The sequence below is a fragment of the Myotis yumanensis genome, unplaced genomic scaffold, assembly GCF_028538775.1.
Source record: "Myotis yumanensis isolate MYYU_CA2020_CCGP unplaced genomic scaffold, mMyoYum1.0.hap1 SCAF_9, whole genome shotgun sequence".
NCBI classification, from domain to species: domain Eukaryota; kingdom Metazoa; phylum Chordata; class Mammalia; order Chiroptera; family Vespertilionidae; genus Myotis; species Myotis yumanensis.
The window spans coordinates 31,793,349-31,817,876 of NW_027223760.1; the positions used below are offsets into that span (position 1 = coordinate 31,793,349).

The following is a 24,528-nucleotide window of genomic DNA, read 5'->3' on the forward strand; positions in this document are numbered from 1 at the left end:
CACCTGGGACCCTCTCTCTCTCCTACCACGTCCCTGGCTCGGCTCCTCCATTAGAAGGTGAGCATCTCAAGGACAGGATTGGGTCTTACTCAGCTTTAGCCTTAAGCACCCAGGATTGTGCCTGGGGCACTCAGTACTATATTTCTATCAGGTAACAAACACATAGGATTTCATGTGGCATGTGCTTGGCATCCCATGCGCGTTAGTTGTTCTTTGCTGCTATGACTATTATCATAGAGAATTTCCTTTCATTCCTGGAGGCATACCCACTGCAACCAGTTACCACCCTCACTTGTTATATAACAAAGTTTCATGGACTTGAACTCTGAATCTAATAAAAGAGTTTGCCTTTAAAATTCAGGTTAGACTGGGCTGTGGGTTGAAGTTCACCTCTACACGATTTCTTAGGGAGGATTGCCAAACAAAGTCATAGTGCAGAGGTGGCGGTTGACCCCATTCAAGAAAATAAACTGCTCTCAAGCACTTGAGCCACATGCTACTTCATCAACATTGCCTTTAAAAATGTTTTACTCTTGGCTGCCTTTCTCCACTTTCTGTAATGGTCCAGAGCTTTGACCATTTCTAACCAGATTCAAATCCTGCCTAGCTTGGTGACCTTAAGCAAGTTTGTAAGGTTTCTGTGTCTCAGTTTGCCCATCTGTAAAATAGGAATAATAATAGTATATACCTTGTAGCATGCTGGGAGGATTAAATGAATTAAAACATAGAGTAGACTTGGAGCAATGCTGGGCACTTTAGTGTTCAATAACTGCAGGCTTATTATTAGCCAATAACTGCAGGCTCATACTCAGCAATGATTGCATAGATGCTAGGTGGGTAGATTGTGGTTTTAATTTAATTTTAAAAACATCATTCAGAATTTTCGCATGATCTCCAGGAAAGCATAGAAGTGAATGTGAAGAGAGCTGCATTTCAAACAAGTGGTCCCATTTGAATGATCTTGGGCTTATACACCTAGGTAGTTTTTGACCTTGAACCAGTAAGACAAGGTTTAAAAAATACCTATTTGAGTTAACTAAGATGTCTTAGGTGATGCTGGAGATGGTCACTGATGGTGTGTGTGTGTTGGGGGGGGGGGGGGGGAGGAGGGGGAAACAGATGCCAGGTCTCAGCAGGTTTAGAAGTGAGTGGGAAGGAGGGCAGTTGAGAAGAGTGGACTTTTCTTTCAAGAAGGTTGTCTAAGATGTTTCCAAAGGTAAAGTGGAGGAAGTTACCCCTTCCCATCTCCTTGAAAGGGAGTACACGCACTTTGTGAACAGTACATTTTACATCAACTTATATTATTATTAGTCTATTGGCACAATTGTCTATCTCTTAGTTGTAGGGGTTTAAAAATAAAAGGAAACCTATTTTTTGAAAAGTGCTCTATAAATTCAGCTTTAAACTCAATTTGCTTTCCAGAAATTTTTCAAATTTTTCTATGACAAACTTTACATTTATCCATTGAGCAGGAGAAGCCCGATTTTATGTTTCATCTGTTGCCAGTTGCCTAGCCCTAGGGTTTGAGAATTTGTAGTATAAACGATGCATATCAAATCAGTAAGTAAATCCTGGCAAGCCTTATTCTACTCTCTCTCATAGACCAGACGTTCTGTTTCCTGTACACTCATGTCCGAGCCCTTACTTTCATTATCCCTTAACTATGACACTGTTAAGGTTTCCTTGCAGGTTCAATTCTCTCCCATCTAAAAACATATAAGTAAGTCAGTCAATCAGCTTGCCAACTAACCACCTCTTCTCGGTCTATATGTTCCACCCCAGCTACCACCCCACCTCCCTTCCCTCCCAGCCAAAGGGCTTGAAAGAGGATCCCACATATGCTCACTTTCTCGCCTTCCATGTACCCTTCAGCCACACAATGGGGTTTTCGCTCCATTCTCCACTGAGAGGGCTCTCTCTAAGGCCACCAATAGACCCGCATTCCTAAACGGAATTCACTTCCCAATCCTTCTCTTTCTTTATTGCTTTGCGATATTTGAATCTGGTGTCACTGTTGGGTACATTCCAGAGCCCTCAGGTGTATAGAGGTAGAAAAAAGGTTGAGCACCTTGGTTATTATCCAATGGCTTCATTTTAAAGATAAGAAAATGAAGGTCCAGAGAAGTGAGTTGACCTGTATTAGTCAGTTATTGGTGCCATAATGCTGTATAACAAACCACCCCCAATTCACTGGCAAACATTTATTCTTCTCACAGTCTGTGAGTAGCTCTGTTCCAGGCTGTGAGTGGGGTTCAGATCTGCTCCAGAGGTGTTTGCAATGGGGCCCAGGGTGAAGAGGCTACTTCATAGATGTAGTTCCTAGGAATGCAAGAAATGCAAGAGGAATGAGCAAGAGGCCTCAGCCTGAAAATGGCTTGATGTCACTTCTGCCCATATTACTTTGATTAAGGCAAGTCACATGCCCATGCCTAACATTAACAGGGATGGGTGGGGTGGGGAAGGAGTCTCCCCCTACTGTAGTGGGTGGCACTTCAAACTCACAGAACAAAGGGTGGTGATGTGGAATGTAGACACAGGGAGGACATTAGCTGGGAGCAGTGATTCAATCTACCACAGGCTCCAAGATGACACATCTGGGTTCTGATCTCTGGCAAAGCAGAAAGAGGCCGTGGATGAGAAGACAAGACAAAACAAGAAGCAATAATAAAAACAAAGAACAAGCAAACTAAAACTTGAGGCTAACGGACGTTTGGATTTTTATTGTAAATGAAAACAATGATCTCTGATAAAAGTACAGACACCGATGGAGCATTTGCCAGCTGAGATGCTGATGTGGTGGGTCACGGTGGGTCTTGACCGTAGAGTGAGAACTAGCTTCTAGAATGCTAAAAGCAAGGGCTTGAGCTCAGTGTAGGGACTCAGCCTGGAGATGTACCCAGAATTTCTAGCTGAATAACTAATGGAGGTCAGGGGCTGACTGATGATGGGCTAGTGTGTACTCTGAGAAGAGCAAATATTGATTCAGGAGATGGGGTGTGGAGGGGAGAAGCTGCTACCTGAAGGACCTAACTCCAGTCTGGAGAAGCAAAATTGAGGGGAAGCATTTCTGGGGCCCAGAAGACAAGAAATAGACCTTTGGATTCTGGAAAAAAAGCCTGAATGCAGAAAGTAGTGTGTGCACCATATCCTGAATGACAACAACCAGGGGGCATCCTTGCAGATGGTGAGCTGCATCATTTAAGACAAATTCATTGTTCTACACTGGGCAGTAAACGTATGGCTGCTGCTATGCCAAGAAATGGCTGTAGATGTAAAGAGAAATAGCTACAGAATTCTTTAAATATTCTCATGGGTGCTAGAGCCCTCCTGGGTTCTTGAAGAGAAAAGAGGTTTTAGGATTATGTCTTGCCCTTCTAGAAACTACCCCTTGGTGCTGGCTAAAAGAAGAAAGGGTGACACCCAGCACCACAATGCCTGCTACACAGGGCGAAATCAACCTGGGCTTTCAAACAGAGAAAGTGATTTTACCTCCCTTCCCTGCTCCCCCATCATATGCGTTTGTACCCTCTCCTCTATTGAGTGCGAACAGGGAAGTGCTCTTGCAATCCAAAATCAGCCACAGCATTTCATTTCCTTTTCTCTATAAAAAGGCTGTGCTGACTAAACTAGAATCTAGCTTAGTTAGTATAATAAAAATAAATAGCCAAAAAAGCCCCCCAAAAGCCCAACAGACAAAAGAAAAAACAGAGCACAACATTGAGAGTGAGTCAGGAAATGAAATGCTTTTGAAATCGTGTCTTCTTTCATTAGGGTTATTTTCTTCCCATCCCACCTCCTCTGACTCCAGGGGGTCAGGGAGAACCCTCCCCACCAACACAGCCGTGCAGATTATTCTCTGTGGGGCTGCTGACAGCTCTGATGGTATTTTTCCTGGGTTGAGTAGTGGCCCCTCCAAAAATTCATGTCCACTCAGCACCTCAGCACATGCCTTACTTGGGAATAGGGACTTTGCAGATATAACCAAGTTAAGGTGAGTCCATACTGGTTTAGAGTGAGCTGTGATCCATGACTATGTCCTTATAAGAAGAGGGAAGCCTGGACATAGAGACGCATGGAGTAAAGATGATTTGAAGATATAGACACACAGGGAGAGCACCATGTGATGAGGCAGAGACTGGAGGGATGTGGCTGCAAGCCAGGAGCACCAGGACCGCCAGCAACCACCAGAATCTAGGAAGAGTGAGGAAGACTCTTCCCCTAGAACCCCTGAGAGAGAGCATGGCCCTACCGACACCCTGATTTTAGACATCCGGCCTCTAGAACTGTGAGAGAATCAACTTCTATTGTAAGCCCCCAGTTTGTTACGACAGCCCTAGGAGATGACTGTGGTCTCCTTCCTTTCACGAGCCTTGCTGAGCCAGGACAGGCCCATCCGAGGCCTAGCTAGAGGCTCAGGTCTTCAGTCAGACAGCCCCAGCCTGGGCTGCAGCCTGGCCACTGAGCAGGGGGCCAGACCCTGGGACTGGTTTCTAAGTCCCATTTCCCCATCTATATAATAGACATAACAAGGATGTTGATGGAGATTAGAAGCCACAGTGTTTATAATGTGCTGGTACACTGCCTGACCCAAAGCAAGTGCTTAGTAGATGTTAGCTATTATTAGCCAGATGGTTTCCTGAAGGCTTTAAATTCATTTTTCACCCAAGTTTGAAGTTTCCCAGATTTTACTTTTCCAGTAAAGCCAAGTAGATCCTATCCGTTCTCCCGGTGATATATGATGGCATCTGGCACCGTGCCTGGCACTGAGCAGGCACTGAATACGTCTTTATGAAGTGAAAAATGGCACAACTACACCTTGTTTCAATACCTCCTCACAGGAGGAAGCAGCTTACAGACCTAACACGGCTTAGTAACCAGCTTGAAAAACCCAAGTTGAAACTCTGGAGGAACAATGCCCTTTAATGAAATTTGTTCACACTGGGGCAAAGTGGTGTGGTAGGCAGCCTCCAAAACATCCCCTGAATGACCCCTGTGACCCTCTCCCATTGTACCGGGGCCACTCATGTGACCAGTAGAATAACGCATTGTGACAGTGTTTCACTTCCAAGGTTAGGTTATAAATGACTGATCCTTCTATAACCTAATCTTGGACTCTCCCTTGGACTGCTTGCTTAGGGGAAGTCACCCTGCCTGCGGAGTAGCCCTGCAGAGAGGCCCACATAGTGACGCCTGCAAACACTTAACCTAAGTGGGCATGGAAGCGGACTCTCAGGCTCTGGCATGCCTTAGATCAGTGGTTCTCAACCTTCCTAATGCCGAGACCCTTTAATACAGTTCCTCATGTTGTGGTGACCCCCAACCATAAAATTATTTTTGTTGCTACTTCATAACTGTAATTTTGCTACTGTTATGAATCGTAATGTAAATATCTGGTATGCAGAATGTATTTAGGCGACCCCTGTGAAAGGGTCGTTCGACCCCCAAAGGGGTCGCGACCCACAGGTTGAGAACTGCTGCCTTAGATCATTGCAGCCCCAACGGAAAGCTTGACTGCAACCTCAGGGGAGACCCTGAGCTTCAACCACCCAGCTAATCTGCTTCCAGATTCCTGACCCTTGGAAGCTGTGTGCGATAACAAATGTCTGTTGTTTTAAGCCACTTCAGTTTAAGAGTAATTTGTTACACAGCGATGAATAACTAGTGCAGGCGATGAGGGAGGAGTGGTCAGGACAAGCCAGGACTAGGACAAGGGACAGTAATCATACAAGGGATTATAAGGTTCAGGAGGCAGGCAGGAGGCCGAATGCAGATGGGCCGGCCACGGGGAAGGCTGGGCAGGTTCCGTGTGTCTGTGCATCCGGTCCAGAGCCCAGGGGGGTGAGAGCCAGAACCAACCACATCGGTGAGCAAAGGGCACGGAGACTCTTAATGATCTTAGACTGGAGCTATTGCCTTTGGACCTTGTTTTGTGCAATTTCCAGTTGGACCAATAGTTGATGACTGTGGCTAAGAGGCGATCAAAGGCCATGAGTGGACTTGGCAAGAATCAGGTCAACACAAAGATTTCAGGATTACAGCAACAAAAAAGATGCAATGGGATTAAAAATATTTTTGAAATGCTCACAATAATCTTTTGTTATTTTGATTGCCTAAGCTCTTTAAGTCATCTGCCAGGCTGGGAGACAGAACTGGGTTTCCCAGGCCTGTTCCAGCTTCTGAGCAGGTCACAGTGCAATAGAAAGACAGAGATACTGACTGGGTTTATGAAGACATAATCAAATCCAATTGGCAAATATTTTTGAATGCCCACTAGGCTAGATACAAAAGAACTCGGAATCACTCTGTGCACCCACTACAAAGACCCAATGCCCTGAGTACCAACTTTGGCTACTAAGAGACCTAGTAACTCAAAGAAACAGCCCTCTGTTCTCTACGCAGGCCAGATCTTCACTGTAAGTTTACTGTCCTTGTTTCTAGTCTCAGGGTCCTGCTGACTCATTAGCTAATCTGATCAATTGATTTGATCCCAGGGGTTAACAGAGCCCAGTGAATGGCATCTGTGAGCAAAGGAGGGCTTTCTGCCCTCCTGCCTTGCAGATAGGTTTGGTTCTAGGCAACTTGCTGCTCTGCAAATGTAAAATGAGACACAGTACAGGCAGCTAGCCAAGAGCACAGACTCTAGAACCAGACAGTCTGGGGTCAAACGTCAGCTCTGCTACCTACTCGCTGTGTGACTTTGGGCAAGTTACTTGGTCTCTCTGAGCCTCTGTTTTCTCATCTGCAAAATGAAGATGAGCATAGCAGCATATTCTGTATGGGGAGGAATAAATGAACTAACATGTGGGGAGCACTGAGAGCAGCCCCCAGCCCCTGCAAAACATTCAGTAACTGTTTGATATTCTTAAGGAGCACACAGAGGCATGCTAATAGCAAACGGGTCGTTGCCCACTCTGTGCCAGGCACTGTGCACTCTCAGGGCTCAAACTGTCATTGGGGTGCACCGAGGCAGATATCTCTTTCACAACAATATCTTAAGGGTTCTTTAAGGACTTCATGAAAACAAAAGGATTAACTACAGATGACTAAGCCCGCACGATGGAAACAGAACCGGGTCCAGTAAATAAAGAACTTAGGCAGGATTATATCCCACAAATAACACACCAATTCTTCTCTTCTTCGTTGGCAATCCCTCTGCATTAGGGAATCGGTGGCCAAGGAAACATCTCCATGTGCCTAGGACAGTCTGGGTGGGCCCCTGGAGAAATCGGAAGGATAATTAAGACTTGCCAGGTGGAGAAAGAGGGTGGACACATCAGGCAGGGAACAGAGTGTACTGGTAGAGGGTGAGGTAAGCAGGCATCTGGGGTGTAAGATTTAAGGAGGCACTTATGCCCAGGGTCATACAAGAGCAGGGGTGGCACTTGCATATTGTGGAGGGTAAGCGCTTCCTTAAATTTTGCACCCTTGTTGTCTCCCATGCTTTTCTTAGACTTGGCCATGGAGAAGAGCCTGGGTTTAAAAGCCTGGGAGGGTGAAACTGACATAACTGTCAAAGTCCAGGTGCTGCAAGATTGCTGGAGTCTAAAGGCGGGGACAGCGACCACTTGGAGTTAGGCCAGGCCAGATCATTAAAGGCCCTACAGGCCAAATAAAGGAGTTTACTGCTTGGTCTAAAAGTGACTGGGAGCCAATGAACTACTGAAGCAGAGACAACGGTGCCCTGAGATAGGGCGATGCCAGTGAGAAGGAAGGAAAGAACCCACTCGAGACGTTCTGAAAGCAGAATTGACAGTCCTTGGGGACTGATTGCAGATGAGGATTGACGGGAAGAATAAAAGATAGCACTGCAGTTTCTGATTGGAGACCAGTTTAGAAGCCATGGGAGTTACTAGGTAAAATAAGTGCATGGAAGGCTGTTGTCGGGGTTTCCCCAAGTCCAAGGGAAATCGCCCTTTTCCCCATTTGTTTTCCATAGGATACACTCTCTGGGGGTTCGGATGGTGTCTATACTCTGTAGGTATCGCTGAACTAAACTGAGTGACTTCCAGATCCCATCCCTTCATCCTGCTCATTGGCTTCCAGGCGGCCTTGTGGTGTCAATGTCCTTTCAAAGGTGGCTGGGATCAGACCAACCTCCGGTTCTGGATCCATGAGATCCCATGGCTCTGACTTGGCCCCCATGACCTTGGTAGGGACCTGGAGAGCCACTGGGTGCCAGGCAAGGCCAGACTGGCCCGGGCTCTGGGGGGAGGGGGAGTAGGAGGGAGCAGGTAAAGGGGAATGAGGGTCTGTTGGGAAACTGAGAAGCTTGCGTTGCCTGGTGAAGAGAGCCTTCTGAGACACAATTTGAGATCAGAGTCAGCCAGAGAGCAGGCTGGAGGGTGGTGGATCTGAAATGCAGCCCGGAAAGGCTGAGGTGGCTATGCTGGGGGCAGGGGGAGGTGGCGGTGACTTCCCAATGGCTAAGCCTGGGGCAGGGGAAGTGCTGAGACTGCAGGGCAGCCTTTGAGGCGTACTTGGGACTAACTTCCTCTGACCCAGGCACAACCACACACACTGACCTTGTGGTCAACGAAAGCCCCCAGATCCTTTTCTATGAACTTCAGTGCAGCAGGGCCTCACCTTCCTGCACTTGAGAAGTTTGGAAAATACCTGCTGTGCACTCATTTCCGCACGTTCTCGTAAAAATAAAGCAGGTGAAAAAGCAAATCTGAGCTCTTTGAAACATTAATTAAAGGCACCAGAGTTTCCTTATTTAACTAAGGGTTGCTACCTCATTTGGGATTATTAGCAAAGCAAGACAGCCTTTGTTGTGCTTGACAAAGTGATTAATTCAGACTCTGGGTGAATTTTGGCTTTCTCAACATCTTTTGATGTGCTAAGATTCCCCAGGGAGGACAACACCATCAATTACTTAAACAAGCCATTACCTGGAGAGCACAATTACCAGGGAGGCCCAGTCTACTAATTGGCAGATGGAGAGATGGAAATGAACTCTCGCTCTGGCCTGGACCCCTACCTGTCTAGGAGGAGCAAGCGTCCCTTCACTTGTCTCATGACGATGCTCCCGCTGATGGGGGCGACCTAGTTATTGTCCCACCTCTGCAAAAATGCATCTCTGGCGACTGTGTCTCCGCAACCCAGAAGCTGCCTGTGGCTCTCCGATGACAACTTCATTCTCCAGGGCAGGGCTGTAGAACTCAGCACCGGGGGAACTCAAAAGAGATGAGGCCACTGAAGCAAAATTCTTTTTTGAAAGGAATTTGTAAGAGATTCTTTGACTTGCTTTTTCCCTCTCAGGAGCCAAATTCTCCAGCTCCTGGGACAAGCAGGCTGAGGTGGGGCTTTGGAGATGCCATGTCTGGGTTTAAATCCCCTGACATGGAAGGAATTCAAGAGGCCGCTTTTCATTTTTAAACATAAACATATGAAATGACATTTAAATATATTTGTATTTAAATGCATAAATTAAAATATATTATAATGCATTTAAACATATTTTATTTTAAAATGTTTATTATGTATATATTTTTTAAATGCACTAAGCCATACTCCCCCCCGCCCCCACCACCACCACCCAGAAGAGAGGTTTTGGGGGCAGGTGTGGGATTGCATTTATATATGTCACTGTTTTTTTCTGGTGGGGATTAGGGAAGCTTATTCTAGTTAAATTCAGTCAAATACTTTTAAAAAAATCTAGGAGTGTTTCAAAAATATCAGCCACTTAACCCATTTTATGACTTAATTCAATTGCTTTGATCTATTTTTAAAATAGAAAGATGAGTTGCATGCACATTAATATTGTGAAACTACTCTTTGCTCTACCTTCATCCTTCTCCTCTAATTCTCACTGGCACGAAAGCGAAAGACATTCTCCCAGCCTCCCTCTGTGACCAGCCCTGTGACAGAGCGGCAGAGACGGGAACAAGGCTGAGGCTAGCCTGGCTCCGGGCCTCACTCAGAGGCCCCTTCCTGCTTAACTACCCACTCCAACAGCATGCCATTTGCTGCCCTTAGTCCCAGAACGTATCAGTTGGTTTTCTTGAGGCAGGACGGGCATTGGAAAGCACTGGGCTTAAGGCAGAGACAGCGTTTCCTCCCACACAATTGCCCCAGCCCAGCCCAGTACCTCCTGGACCACCAGCCCTTGCAAGGCCGCCCCCAGCGCCATCAGATGGCTACGGCTACGGATGATGCAGCCCTGTTTATCCCTCCAGCTTCAACACCTCTGTCCTCAGTTTAGTGGTTTTCTGGAGATTGATTCTCTTTGAAGGGTCCTATTTTTAAAAAACTGGCCTTGGGGAGAAATCATAAGCATAAGGACCACCTTCCATTTTTTTGGATTCTATAAATCCCACCCAGTGGTTGGACAGAAGAAGTGCTCTTAAGTCATCAAAATACAAAGTGTGCATTTCAACTGGTATGTTCCCATGATGCTTCTTTGCTGCAAGGATCGTAATGTAAACGCTGAATTAATTGCTTCTCATTAGCCGTTGAATGTCTGTCTGATCCACTAGGTTCATGCCATGTCCCTGCAGCATTCCTGGCACCCAGTGCCATGTCTGGCACATAGGAGATGGGCAGTGAATATGTGTTGTTCCCATGATTCTCTTCATTGGTCACATGCCCATTAACTTCAGCCCTAACAGTGATAAAGAAGTTCACTATTAGGACCTCTACCTCTTATGAGGGTAAACACCTATCATAGTTTGGAATAAACCCAGTGTCAAGTGCAGACCAGCTCTCTTTAGTTCTGAGGAAATATAAGTCAATAGATTGATTTGATCTAATTCTCCACATGAATGTTGAACAAGGACTGAATTGTTCTCATTCTCTGGCCTTGGTATTAAACTATCAGCTGAGCCAGGGAGACCTCGATGGAGCACATTTTAAAATGTGGCCTGCTGGGCCCAGCCTTGGCCTGTGGACTACCTTCGGCAGGTGAGATCTTCGCGGGCTTTTGGAATTTTCCATTGTGAAGTATTTATTTTTCACATGAGTTTTTATTTATGGAAACGGTTTTTATTTGTGGTCACGACATAAAGTTTCCTTGGAAAACAAATGCATTTAAATTTACTCAAAGGAAATAGGAAGTAAAATAGCACAAGTGATTTACAGATACGGCAAAGACTCTAAAGATGCTATCCAAACAACTGAATTTAGAAGATTAACGTCTTAATATCAATTGAGATTTATTGACTCAACTGACTGTCCTTCCCTGAAAAGCTGAGATAAAAATGGAATAGTTAACTCTGCACTGCAATGACCATCAACTGGTCAATTGTAGTATTTTCTTGAAAATACTTCTCTGTTGCCCGTTTAGATGCCAGGGCCGCCAAAGCCTGGTTCAGCGGTGCCGGAGGCAGAGGCTGAATGTCGTTGGAGCTCTGGGTTTGCCTCCTTCCCATCCTCCAGCAGCTGTGACATCCAGTTCTCCCTAAACAGGAAGCTCTGACAGTCCGGACCCCAGACACTTCTCCTTTACAGTATAGGCACAGTCCAAAACTCCACCATAAATCAGGATCTACACACAATATAAGTTGGTGTGGTAGCTAAATAGTGGCCCCAAAGATGTCCATGTCCTAATCCCTGGAACCTGTAGAATACCACTTTCAATGGCAAAAGGGACTTGAAAGATGGGATTGAGGATCTAGAGATAGGGATAGTGTCCTGGATTACCTGGGTGGGCCCTAACTGTAACCTGAGGATCTATATAAGAGGGACCCAGGAGGAGTTGGTCGCAGAAGGCGATGTGATGACTGGAAGCAGAGATTGGAGAGATGTAGCCATAAGTGGCAGAAATAAAGAATCGATAATTCCCTGAATCCTCCAGAAGGAATCATCCCTACCTGACACCTCAACTTTAGGCTAGTGAGACTGATTTTAAGCTTCTGGCCTCCAGAACCATTAGGTAATAAGTTGTGTTGCTTTAAGCCACTAAGTTTGTGGTTATTTGTTATAACAGCAATAGGAAACGAATACAGTCAGGAAAGATTAGTTTACGTAAAAGAATTCATTCACTTTTTGGTAGGATTCCCCATATTGATCTTTTAGGTAAGGTACCACTATACATTTAAAATAATTTTAATTACAAAGGAGTCAATAAACAAGTTTCAAAATCTATTTACGTTTTTGAACAGGCATTCACATGGTTGAAGAATCAAATATGGTGTCATGAAGTATCATTAGGAAATACAGTGAAAAGTCTTCCTCCTTCATGGTCCCTAGATGCCATTTTACATTAAAAGGAACCAGGGCTTCTTGGGGAAATGGCTGGTCCAGGTTTGGTGCAAGAAATGTGCAAGATAAATCTGAAACATCTTGTTATTTAAGAAAGTAAGGAAGCTGTTCTGTCAAAAGTACTCAGGAACACATTTACATGCATTCAACCAGCTGAAGATGGGATAATTTGATAAATGAAATAATCATTGCAATGGATCCAAACACATAAAAAAATTTAAATCCATGAATTCATCATGACACAAAAATATCATGTCACCACTGTAAGATGTTATGAAATGAACTCTTTAGTTTAGTATATTTTATATTCAGAAGTTCCCTAGTAGACTACAATAGATACTGAATGTACTACATTTAAAAATGTGTGAGATGCAACTAAAGACATACTGAGAGGGAGATTTCAGTCTTAAATGCATTCATTAAAAATAAAATGACATTGAAAATAAGTGAGCTAGGGACTAGCGCCTCCCCAGAAGACAGACGCTTTCCAAACAGCTGATTCCTACAGCCAGTCGGCCTGGTGGTCAAATCCCTCTAGTGTTAACTACAACAATTAAGGCTTGGCTAGAACAAGACTGCGCACAGAGACCACAAGGGGGTGCACCAAGAAAGCATAAAAGATGCGGAGACAAAAAAACATGACAGAAATGGAGGATATGGAGCTAAGAATCGCAATTTTGAGGGCTTGCCATAAATTTGTGCAGAGCCTCACGAAAACTAATGAGACCCTCGATGCTACGATAAAGAAATTAGAAAGTAAGCATACACAGACTGAAATAAAGAATATTATACCCAATAGCAGACCAGAGGAGCACAAGAATCAAACCAAAGATTCGACAAAAACACCCAATTGGAAAAGCAAAATGAAAAAAGAATACGAAAGTGTGAAGATAGTGTAAGGAGCCTCTGGGACAGCTTTAAGCGGACTAATATCAGAATTATTGGAGTGCCAGAAGATGAGAGACAGCAAGATATTGAAAACCTATTTCAAGAAATAATGGCAGAAAACTTCCCCCATCTGGAGAAAGAAATGGACTTACAGGTCCAAGAAGCGCAGAGAACCCCAAACAAAAGGACCACACCAAGACACATCATCATTAAAATGCCAAGAGCAAAAGACAAAGAGAAAATCTTAAAAGCAGCAAGAGAAAGAGGCTCAATTACCTACAAGGGAATACCCATACGACTGTCAGCTGATTTCTCAACAGAAACTTTGCAGGCCAGAAGGGAATGGCAAGAAATATTCAAAGTGCTGAATACCAAGAACCTACAACCAAGATTACTTTATCCAGCAAAGCTATCATTCAGAATTGAAGGTCAGATAAAGAGCTTCACAGATAAGGAAAAGCTAAAGGAGTTCATCACCGCCAAACCAGTATTATATGAAATGCTGAAAGGTATCCTTTAAGAAGAGGAAGAAGAAGAAAAAGGTAAAGATACAAATTATGAACAACAAACATGCATCTATCAACAAATGAATCTAAGAATCAAGTGAATAAATAACCTGATGTACAGAATGAACTGGTGATTATAATAGAATCAGGGACATAGAAAGGGAATAGACTGACTATTCTTGGGGGGGAAAGGGGTGTGGGAGATGCGGGAAGTGACTGGACTAAAATCATGCACCTATGGATGAACACAGTGGGTGGGGAGTGAGGGTGGAGGGTGGGGTGGGAGCTGGAAGGAGGGGAGTTATGGGGGGAAAAAAAGAGGAACAAATGTAATAATCCGAACAATAAAGATTTAAAAAAAATAAAATAAAAAAAAAAGAAAAAAGAAAATAAGTGAGCTAAATTGTTAAGAAGTTAAAAAAAGAAACAAAAAACAAAAAGTAAAACCAAAGAAAACAGAAGGAAAATGATAATAAAAATATGAGCATAAATTAATGAAATAGAAGGCAAAAAAAATAGAAATGATGAATAAAAGCAAATGTTGGTTCTTTGAAAAGATTGATAAAGTAGACAAAACCATGGCAAGACTAACAAGAAACACTTTTCTAAGTAAAGTAGGAATAGAAGGAAATGTCCTTAACCCAATAAAGAATATCTATCAAAAATCTACAATAAAATCTCACACTTAATTTTGAAACATTAGATGCATTCCCATAGAGTCAGGAATATGAAAAGGGCACCCTCTTTTATGGCTTTTTAAAAATATTGTACTAGAGGTCCCAGCCACTGGAATAAGAAAAGAAAATGAAAAGTGAGATAAAGTACTAAAAAGAGATCAAGCTGATACTATTTGCATAACATGTAATTGTCAGCATAAGAAATCAAAGAGATCCCATATGTAAACCAATAAGAAAGTTTAGAAGGCTCATTGATTACAAGATTAGCATAAAAAAAACAATTGATGTTTCTACACATGAGCCATACCAATCCATCAGCTATACACCAGATGATTTCCAGCCCTGATGGCAAGTGAGAGCAAGGGCTTGAGGGGATGAGTCATAAGAGAGGCCTTGAACACAAGCCAGAGGACGCTAAAACAGAAATGAGGTGTTAAAGGGGAACTGAAATGACCTCCCATAGAAGCTCTATGTTTCCAAGGAACTCTTGCTTAATGCACGACTGAAGCAAGCTCTGTACTTACAGTTTCTCTAGTTATAGTGGTGGGGGAAGAACGGGGAAAGAAAGAAGAAGGATATAGAATTTAAATTTAGCTAATAAGGCTGTAGTTATTAAATGAAAACTGTTCAGACTACAACTGCTCATTTCTTCCCTTTGCCTAAATATGTGCTTGGAGTCAGCTTGCAGTCTCCCGTCAATAACTGTTCATTTTCCAACTAATGCTTTAATTTGCTGTGGCATAATTCTGCCTGACACCTACATAAACTGTAGTGGAAATGAGGTGGGGAGAAGAAAAAATAACTTCAAAGTTGGGAAATATTTTTGAAATTGGAGAAAAAAGGATGGCAAAGAGTTCTCTCTCTTTAGTGATGAGAGAAATGCAGGCATCCAGATACATTGATGTGTCAATAAAAATAGGAAAACATTTTATGAGAGTATTTGGTGAAATGGACACTGACAGTGAGGCTGACTGGGACACACTTTCTGGAAAGCACTTTGGCAAGTGTACCAACATTTAACACCAGGGACTCCATGGACTTCAGGTTTGGAAAAGCTTCATGTATAAAGTACTAGAGAAGTTTCATGCCCAGAGATGTTCGTTATAGTAGCATAAAAATTAGCAAAAATACTGAAGACACCCTAGATATTAAACAATAAGAATAGTTTAGTAAGTTATATGTGCACAAGAAGAATATTATATTGCCATAAAAGTAATATCCATAATGGATTAATAACATGGACATATGGTATTCCTTATGTTAAATGAGAAAAATAGAAATAAAGGGAAATCGAAATAGAAAAAAAATTATCCTATATAATAGAAAGGTAATATACAAATTGACCATCATGCCCTCACACAAGATGGTCACCCCCATATGGTCACAAGATGGCCACCACAAGATGGCCAGCAGGGGAGGGCAGTTGTGGGCGATCAGGCCAGCAGCGGAGGGCAGTTGGGGGCGACCGGGCCTGCAGGGAAGGGAGGACAGTTGGGGGGGCCAGGCCAGGAGGGGAGGGCAGTTAGGGGTGATCAGGCTGGCAGGGGAGCAGTTTGGTGTCAATCAGGCAGGCAGGCAGGTGAGCGGTTGGGAGCCAGCAGTCATGGATTGTGAGAGGGATGTCCAACCAGCAGTCGGACAACCCCCAAGGGGTCCCAGATTGGAGAGGGTGCAGGCTGGGCTGAGGGACACCCTCCCCCACCCGCCGCCCAGTGCACGAATTTCGTGCACTGGGCCTCTAGTAGAGAATATGATCTCAAACATATAAAAAATACTCAGAAGATAAAAACTATAAAGAATTACAATAAAATGACAGTAGACTTTCTCCATGATTGTTCTAACTTTTTTGCTCAAATTTCTATAAAGTAATTCTTCTGGAGAGCTAGCAAACCTCACATCCTGCTCCCTTGTCATAAAATCTTTTGAAAAGGCAATGATTTAAGGCCTTTTTTTCTAATGAAGATTTTGATGTGGCCCCAATTTTTTTATGAAATTTCTGGCAAAGCCTTTGATGGCTGTGCACGTGGCGGGAGTAGGGTAACCACGAGAAAGCAAATTTCTTCCCCGCAGAGTAGCACAGGTGGGCTACCTGGCACCCCTGGGCTTCACCTGTTTCTGGAGCATCATGACTTTTCATCCCAGGAGAAGTGTTATTTGCCAAAGAAATCTTTCACCATTTCAAAAACATCAATAGCCTCTGAAATTCCCCAAAGCAGCTCACCAAGCAGGAATTCTTTCTTTTTAAAAATATATTCTTATTGATTTCAGAGAGGAAGGGAGAGGAAGAGATAGAAACAGCAATGATGAGGAAGAATCATTGATTGGCTGCCTCCTGCACGCCCCCTACTGAGGATCTAGCCTGCAACCCGGGCATGTGCCCTTGACCGGAATCGAACCTGGGACCCTTCAGTCCACAGGTTGATGCTCTATCCACCGAGCAAAACTGGCTAGGCCAAGCAGGAATTCTTTGATAGTGATGGTGAGGATAATGAATGAGCTGAGGAGCTGGCTGTTTCCAGAAGCACACAAGAGAAAAACCAACTCCTCTCTGACTGCTTACGATATGCAGAGGAAAATCGTAGAGGGTAGCTTCTCATTTGACTGGTTTTTTCTTTTGCTCCAAGCTCCAATCAGCTTGACCATCTCTTTAATATTCCACTCATCAAAATATTCCCCAATTTATCGTGGGTGTCTTCATTGGCTGAACAATGGGCTGACCACTCTTGTTGAATGCATCAAGAAAAGGCTTTGTCTTGGGGAAAACAGAATGTTGGGAAATTTCTAGGCTTTAAAAATGGAATCTTATTTTGAAAATGAGCCATTTGTCACAATTCATTTTGAAAATTGACAGTATAAGGTGCACCCTGGCATTGCAAGATTGGGGTCATGTAACAATAAATCACTGCATTATTTGTCACAGTAAAATCAAAGGATGTATCTGAAGCTACTACATACACTTTTTGTTGTCATTTTCCAACTAAGTATCCTTAATGTAAGCAATGATACATGTGCAGAGGCATACTAGTAATTGTGAGATCCATTTGCATGCATGCCCATACAAAGGGAAGCTATTCTAAATATCACAGCACAGTTGTGTACCACCTGCTTTTCACAGCAGCATCCTCGGCCACCTGCACTTTTTTGATGACACAGGAATTAATGGCACATTTTAACACAAAAGAGCAAATTTCTCTCACAATGACAACTTTTAAAGTATCAGCAGGATATTTTTAAAAATCCTTTTTCATTCATGGGTATTCTGGTTTATCCATTTGCTAGGACTGCCATAACAAAGTACCACAAACTGGGCTTAAAACGCCGGCATTTGCAACCCCACAGTTCTGAAAGCTGGGAGTCTGAAATCAAGGCAGGTACAGGCCATGCGCCCTCTGAAACGGGGAGGGGAGAATCCTCCCCTGCCTCTTCCTAGCTTCCAGAGGTTTGCTGATGATCTTTGGCATTCCCTGGCTTGCTGTTGCATAACGCCAATCTCTGCCTTTGACATCACCTGGCATTCTCCCCGTGCCTCCATTCGCGTGGCCGTCCTCTTATAAGGACATCAGTCAAAAAGGATTAGAGGTCCACTCTACTTTGGTAGGACCTAATTTTAACTAATTGAATTTGCAACACCCTATCTCCAAATAAGGCCGTATTCTGAGGTACTGGGAGTGGGGAGTTCCACTTATCTTTTTTGGGGTGACACAATTCAACCTCTAACTCCTGGGGTTCATAGATTCTGGGTTAAGAGCCTTTTGAGAGAGACAGAGGGGACCCAGGGACCAGGGAATATGAAACAAGGGTGCAGAGAAGGAAGGGGGAGGGAGACAAATGCAATTTTGCTCAGCGGTCTGGTGGCAGGGACCTCTCCCTGCTGATTTTGGCGCAAGGACTCTAGTTACTGATGGCAACATTTGGCAATTCCTAGCTCAAGACCCTTAAGGTCTACACTTGAGTCTAGGCTGCAAGTGAAGTTGATGGCTGTGACTAGAACATTCTCTGCTGATGCCATCTCTTTGAAAATGTCTGAATTTTGTGCAGGGGCACACAAGCAGTATTTTCATAAGTGGAGTTACATAATTAGGACATGGACTTGCATAATAATTAGCATGTGTAATTAGGCACAGACTTCTTGTCCTTTAATTAGACAATCAAGACATCTAATTACAAAATTAAGATGTAATTATGTGGCCCAAGATGACATATTTCCTTCTACCCATTAGAGATTATATTTCAAAAATAATTCACAAAAACTGATGAAGACATGGACCTAGGAGCCAGAATTGAGATCCCGAGGGAAGTATTAAGTGGACTGGTATGTCGCCTTTGCTCTCTCCTCTTAGGTGTGTGGGGAGTTATTTAAACTATCATCTCCGACTTGAAAGAATAACTCTTGCACCCGGTGCTGTCAACCTTTGGTACACACGCTAATGAAGAGGAATGTGGGCGTGACTAATCCATGTAATTCGCACATGGCCCTTGATTGTGGTTTGTAATTACACTTGCACAGGGACTGAAATGTGAGGTCCTGGGGATTCATTCAAACCCGATAATGCAGCCATATGGTGGAAACCTGGGTCAGAGGAGCTGGGAGCACAACCCTCTTCCTTTTCTGCCCTGGCTTGGTTCTCCCCTGTGGCCACTTTAAAAGCAGACTCAGCCTGGCTGGCGTGGCTCAGTGGTTGAGCGTCAACCTATGAACCAGGAGGTCATGGTTCGATTCCCGGTCAGGGCACATGCCCAGGTTGTGGGCTCGATCCCCAGTGTGGGGCATGCAGGAGGCAGCAAGTTGGTAATTCTCTCTCATCATTGATATTTCTTTCTCTTTCTCCTTCTCCCTTCATCTCCAAAATCAATAAAAATATGTTTTGTTTTAAAAAAGCAGACCCATTGCTCAGAATAACACAAATCAACCCTTAAGCTGGACTGGCCTTTGCTTGAATATCTGAATGTTCGATGAAAAGCTCTTATTTGAAGTGCTCCTCACTGGACTGTAAGTCGGAAGGTCAAAGACTCTAGCAAACATTCCATTTTTCTAATAATAAGTGAGTGATTCTTCCAGCAGTGGGTTTGTTTTTCTTAAGTTCCAGGTCTGCTATGAAGCCCAGCTGTAGTGATACCCCATAGTTCTCCTTGCTCCTAAATTAAGATTTGGCTGATCTCTGCATGATGCTAAACACCCAGTTTGACTCATTAATTTTTCTGAACTAACTGAACTTTTGACCTAATTAGCTGGCTGATCAGGGATCACAGCCATATGTCCAGGGTTTTCAAAACTAGCGCTGACTTTCCCAGCGCTCTCCCTCTGTTCCCATAAACTGTGGAAACGTACCAGTAACTCCAATGTTTTGACAGCCACATGCACTTCTCAGACTGCCGCTCTCTCCTGGAAAGTGGCATAGAAATCTGTCAGGCGGCATTTCCTGATTTTTGGTTAAGAAAATATGTTTCCCATATGGTTTCAGGCCATGCAAACAAAGACATGAAGAGGTTGTTAGTGGTTGGTGATGAGGTCTTGTCTCCATGGGGTGTTCCTTCCATCCCTATTTTTTATTTTTAGGGACGGAGAGAACACTCTGTCCCTAAACATGTGCTGTGAGACAAATGATGTGCAGGGGTCAATTTTGACCATGAAAATAGACAAATTTGCGCAGGGAACTTATTTCTGCCATTGTGGCTTTTTACCCCTTGCCTTCTGAAACAATTGTTCATGGTAGATTTAGAGCAGTGGTTCTCAACCTTCCTAATGCCGCGACCCTTTAATACAGTTCCTCATGTTGTGGTGACCCCCAATTTCATTGTTACAAATGGAACATAATTAAAGCATAGTGATTAATCACAAAAACAATATGTAATTATATATGTGTTTTCCGATCGTCTTAGGTGACCCCTGTGAAAGGGTCGTTCGACCCCCAAAAGGGTCACGACCCACAGGTTGAGAACCGCTGATTTAGAGGCAAAGGGAGACATGTGTTTTAAAGAACAATTTATTGATGGGCATTTTAGGTGGGGAAGGGCATTTGGACATCATCTCTCAGGGGCCACTCAATCCGGAGTAATTTACGGGGTTCTATGCCACTCACTCCCCTATAGGCCTCTACCTCTTCAATCCTTAGGTATTGTCAACTGGAAACGGCTTTTCCTACCATTACTTTCGGAGGACTCAATAATTCTGACACTTTATAAAGCCAAAAGCATGAATGCCAACTTCAGTTTCTCTGGTTTTTAATTTGCTTTTCCCCTCAGGTACTCCACTTCGGCATTTTCCAGACTGGAGAAGCTGGGCATCAGACATCCCAAGCCTTCTCCTTTTATTGGAAACCTGACGTTTTTCCGCCAGGTAAGGGCTGTTGTCCATGCCTTCCAGCATAAGACATGCTGAGCCCAGTGCAGCTTTGCCTTGAAGCACTGCTCCTGTCTAGGTCACCCACACCTGGAGTGGTTGGTATGGGAAGGTGCTATGTGATGACAATGACCTATTGCTTATCACTCATCAATATGCACTGAGTCCTATCATCCATTCACCCAAAAAACCCAGTTATTTAGTGTCTAAATGTGCCAGCCCTGGAGTGTGGAAGAAGTAGAAGTTACTTATGCCCTCAAGGGCACATACCAAATAGTGGTGGACATCACCAGATCAGATCTATCCTAGCGCTAGATGGGGTAGCTGTCCTTCAGAGGAGAGGGAGAGCCATCCTGGAGGACTTCCTGGAGAAAGGGGTCCTGCAGGGGCAAAAGACACAAAGACAAGAACACACAAGCCAGATGCAGAGCGACAATGTGTGTGATGCACCTGCCTGAGAACCAGGGCACAGCTTGATGAGCAGTCTGGAAGCCAAAGACTGGAAACCCCTGCGGAATGCAGCTGTGAGAGAGAGGGAGGGAAGGGGAGGTGGAACAATTTCCTGACAGTCTAGAAAGGCAAGTGAAGGACCATTCATGTGCTATCATTTGTGAGTAAGAGAGGGACAGCAAAGCGGGCGATTACTCTATAAGGGAGAGAATTTAGGTCAGGACTGCAGAATCCGACTGTTGACTGTTGTTGAAGTCTAGGTGTGAAGTGAAGACTTGGCCCAGGGTGCTAATAACAGTGAAAAGAGAGGGGTGTTGGGGACAAAATTAGAACCTCATGTGACTAATTAGGTGTAGAGAATTCCGAGCAAGATGAGTCAAATGTGCCTGTAACTTTGGAGCTAGGGAAACAGGGAAATGGCCATGAGTTGTTGGAAGGGAAGCTGGTTCAGTGAGATGCCTTTGACTTGTCAGAGTGACTGATTAGCAAGTGGAAATGTCTGCATTTGTAGATATAGGCCCGGGGCTCTATGTTCTAAACTCAATGTTCCCTCACATTGGGTTTTCTCAGAAGCCAATGGTCTATTCTGCTAACTCATGGGGGTGCTGCCACTAGACCCAACATCAGGAGCCAACAGATTCAGCGTGTGAGAGCCACTAAGCCGAAGGCAGGAAGGACCAAATTTGGGCCAGTCCTGATAATAACCCTTTGAGGTCTTTTCAGAATCCCCCCACCCCCGGCCCCCGGAAAGGCAGGCCCTTGGTGCCAGATAGAAAATCACGCTAGCTATTTCTGTCCTGCTTCCTTCTCAGTTGCTCTCTCACATCAGTGTCTCTCTCCCTAAAAATTCAATAAAAACATATTTTAAAAAAATACAATGACCAGTGGTCAGGCCCTGGGAGCCTTCACCATCCCTCACAACAACGGGTGCGTGAAGGTGGGCTGCAATGGGACCAGTGGCCCTCCGTGCATTGGTCTAATTTGCCTTCCTAACCCATAGCAGGTCTTTCCCCATGAACTTATCTGAAGCCTACATGGACCTGTGTACTGTAAAATATACTGTCAGCTGTATGACCATATCAGCTACCGTCCATTCCTCTGTCCCTTTCTCTGTCCGACAGCCACTCTCACTCTTTACTGTTGTTGTTTCTCTCTTCTTAGTGTTTTTTTAAAAAAACACTTCTTCTCATCTCTATCTCAGGGTGGCCAGTTCACAACATTAAGCCCACAGCTATCTCATCTGGGCTCCGTGTGAGATTCCTGAAGCAAGTGTGAAGAAATTTCTCAGTGTCAAAATAGAACAACAGCCCAGATAGGAAATTTAATACATTTCACATATTTTGGGGTGTGCGCGTGTGTGTGTGTGTGTGTGTGTGTGGTGATCAGTTGCATTCAGTTGAGTAATTACTTTGGTATTAACATTTGGAGGGAAACAGTCTGACTGTCGATGTGAAGAGAACATTGTGCCCCTCCCCCTGGATAATTTCCAGGATGCTCGTCTCCAGCTCGTCATCCTCGTATGTGCAAACTCTGCCAAGTTCTTTGAGAACACAGCCATTTCAGTGACCGTTTTTATATTCATATATGATTTCCTTGATATATGGCAAACTTAGACCATGAAAGTCGGTTTAATGAAAATGGAATGTATTTCCATCAAGGACACCCACCTCTTTGATCTCCCCAACTTTAAACTCTCACCCACCCGTCCTATGTCTGCCCATATTCTTGTATTCTCCATTCCCACAATACAGGGCTAGCATTTTCCACCTCCATCCCAACCCATGCATGCTTTAATGTAAACTTCATTTCCACAATACAATGGATCTAGCAATTTCTAACCCTTCACCCATGCTATCCCTCTATGGGTATCTGCACACATACTCCATCCCTATACACAACTCCATCTCTACAACACAATGAGTTTAGCATTTTCTGAGCCTCCACCCCCATCCCCACACATACCTCCATATATAATCATTCCCCACTACGAAATGTGTCATGTTTTGTCCTATATAAAGTTGCTCTAAGGTTCTGAATATGTTGATTTTAGTTAAAATTGAACTTGGATGACGATAATTCAGAATTTGTGATAATTTGGATAGACCCAGCAGATGTTTACACATAGACTGGCTGTGAAAAGAAGCTTTGCCAAAAATAATAATAATATAAACCAAATTGCAGAGGGGAATGTTAACATAGTTGGGAAAGCAAACAGTTTTCAAATATTTTAGCAGCAATTATACACAAATAGTTTAAGTACAGATGATCTTTTCTGTCCATGAAAGCAGAGCTGATGGAGACTTTTCCTTGGCAACATATATATTTTTAAAGCTATTAGTTTATTCTAATACTCCAAAGTACTTGAAAGCAATATCACTTCAATTCTTTTTTATTGTTTATGTAATTGCGTTCTCGCTGTTCCAGACTTCTTTTCTGAATACTAAGTTTGAACACTTGACATTTTGTTGAATAGTATTCTTACTCTAGTGTGTGTTTTCTGCAGGGTTCCTGGGAAAGCCAAATGGAGCTCAGAAGGCTGTACGGACGTCTGTGTGGGTAAGAGGGAAACTCCGTTCTTCTACCATTTTGATTTTTGTGTGGTGAATTGTTTGGAAGTAATAACAGGATGGGAAGGTATATGTGTTTCTATCTTTTGAGGATCCACAAAAGGGAGTGCCCAGCAGGTGAGGCCCCTAGAAGAGGCCGCAGAGTTGGCCAAGGGGACATCAGTTAGCCTGAAACACCACTACTTCCCAGGCTTTAAGACCCTGACCATCCCTGGCTGGTGTGGCTCAGTTGGTTGAGCATCATCCCATGCACCAAAAGGTCACTGGTTCCATTCCTGATCAAGGCACATGTCTGGGTTATGGGATTGATGATCCCCAGTAGGAACATGCAGAAGGCAGCTGATCAATGTTGTTCTTTCACATCAGTCTCTCTCTCTCTCTCTCTCTCTCTCTTTCTCTCTTTCTCTCCCTAAAAATTCAATAAAAACATATTTTGAAAAAAATACAATGACCAGTTGGTCAGGCCCTGGGTGCCTTCACCATCTCTCACAACAATGGGTGCGTGAAGGTGGGCTGCAATGGGACCAGTGGCCCTCTATACATTGGTCTATTTTGCCTTCATAACCCATAGCAGGACTTTCCCCATGAACTTATCTGAATCCTACGTGGACCTGTGTACTGTAAAATATACTGTCAGCTGTATGACCATATCAGCTACCGTCCATTCCAGTATACTTTGAAAGTGAAAGGGGGTGTTATTAATAACTAGAGGCTTGGTGCATGAAAATTCATGCACTGGAGGAGGGGTCCCTCAGCCTGGCCTGCCCCCGCTCACAGTCCAGGAGCCCTCAGGGGCCAGAGGCGACCTGGCAATCAGGGAAGGTGATGCCCCATCACACCTCTGCTGCTGCCACTGATGGCAGCGCAAGCCTTGGCCAGCCCTGGTTACCTGCGCCTTG

At 44.0% G+C, this 24,528-nt stretch overlaps 1 protein-coding gene across 1 annotated transcript in view; it reads left to right on the forward strand.

Annotated features, from left to right (window-relative positions):
- Window positions 1–24,528, forward strand: part of TBXAS1 (thromboxane A synthase 1) — a 153,568-nt gene that overhangs the window by 22,315 nt on the left and 106,725 nt on the right. The window contains exons 3-4 of the mRNA XM_070424019.1: window positions 20,516–20,609; window positions 23,566–23,618. Of these exons, the coding sequence (XP_070280120.1) occupies window positions 20,516–20,609; window positions 23,566–23,618 (147 nt within the window). The remainder of the gene's footprint in view (window positions 1–20,515; window positions 20,610–23,565; window positions 23,619–24,528) is intronic.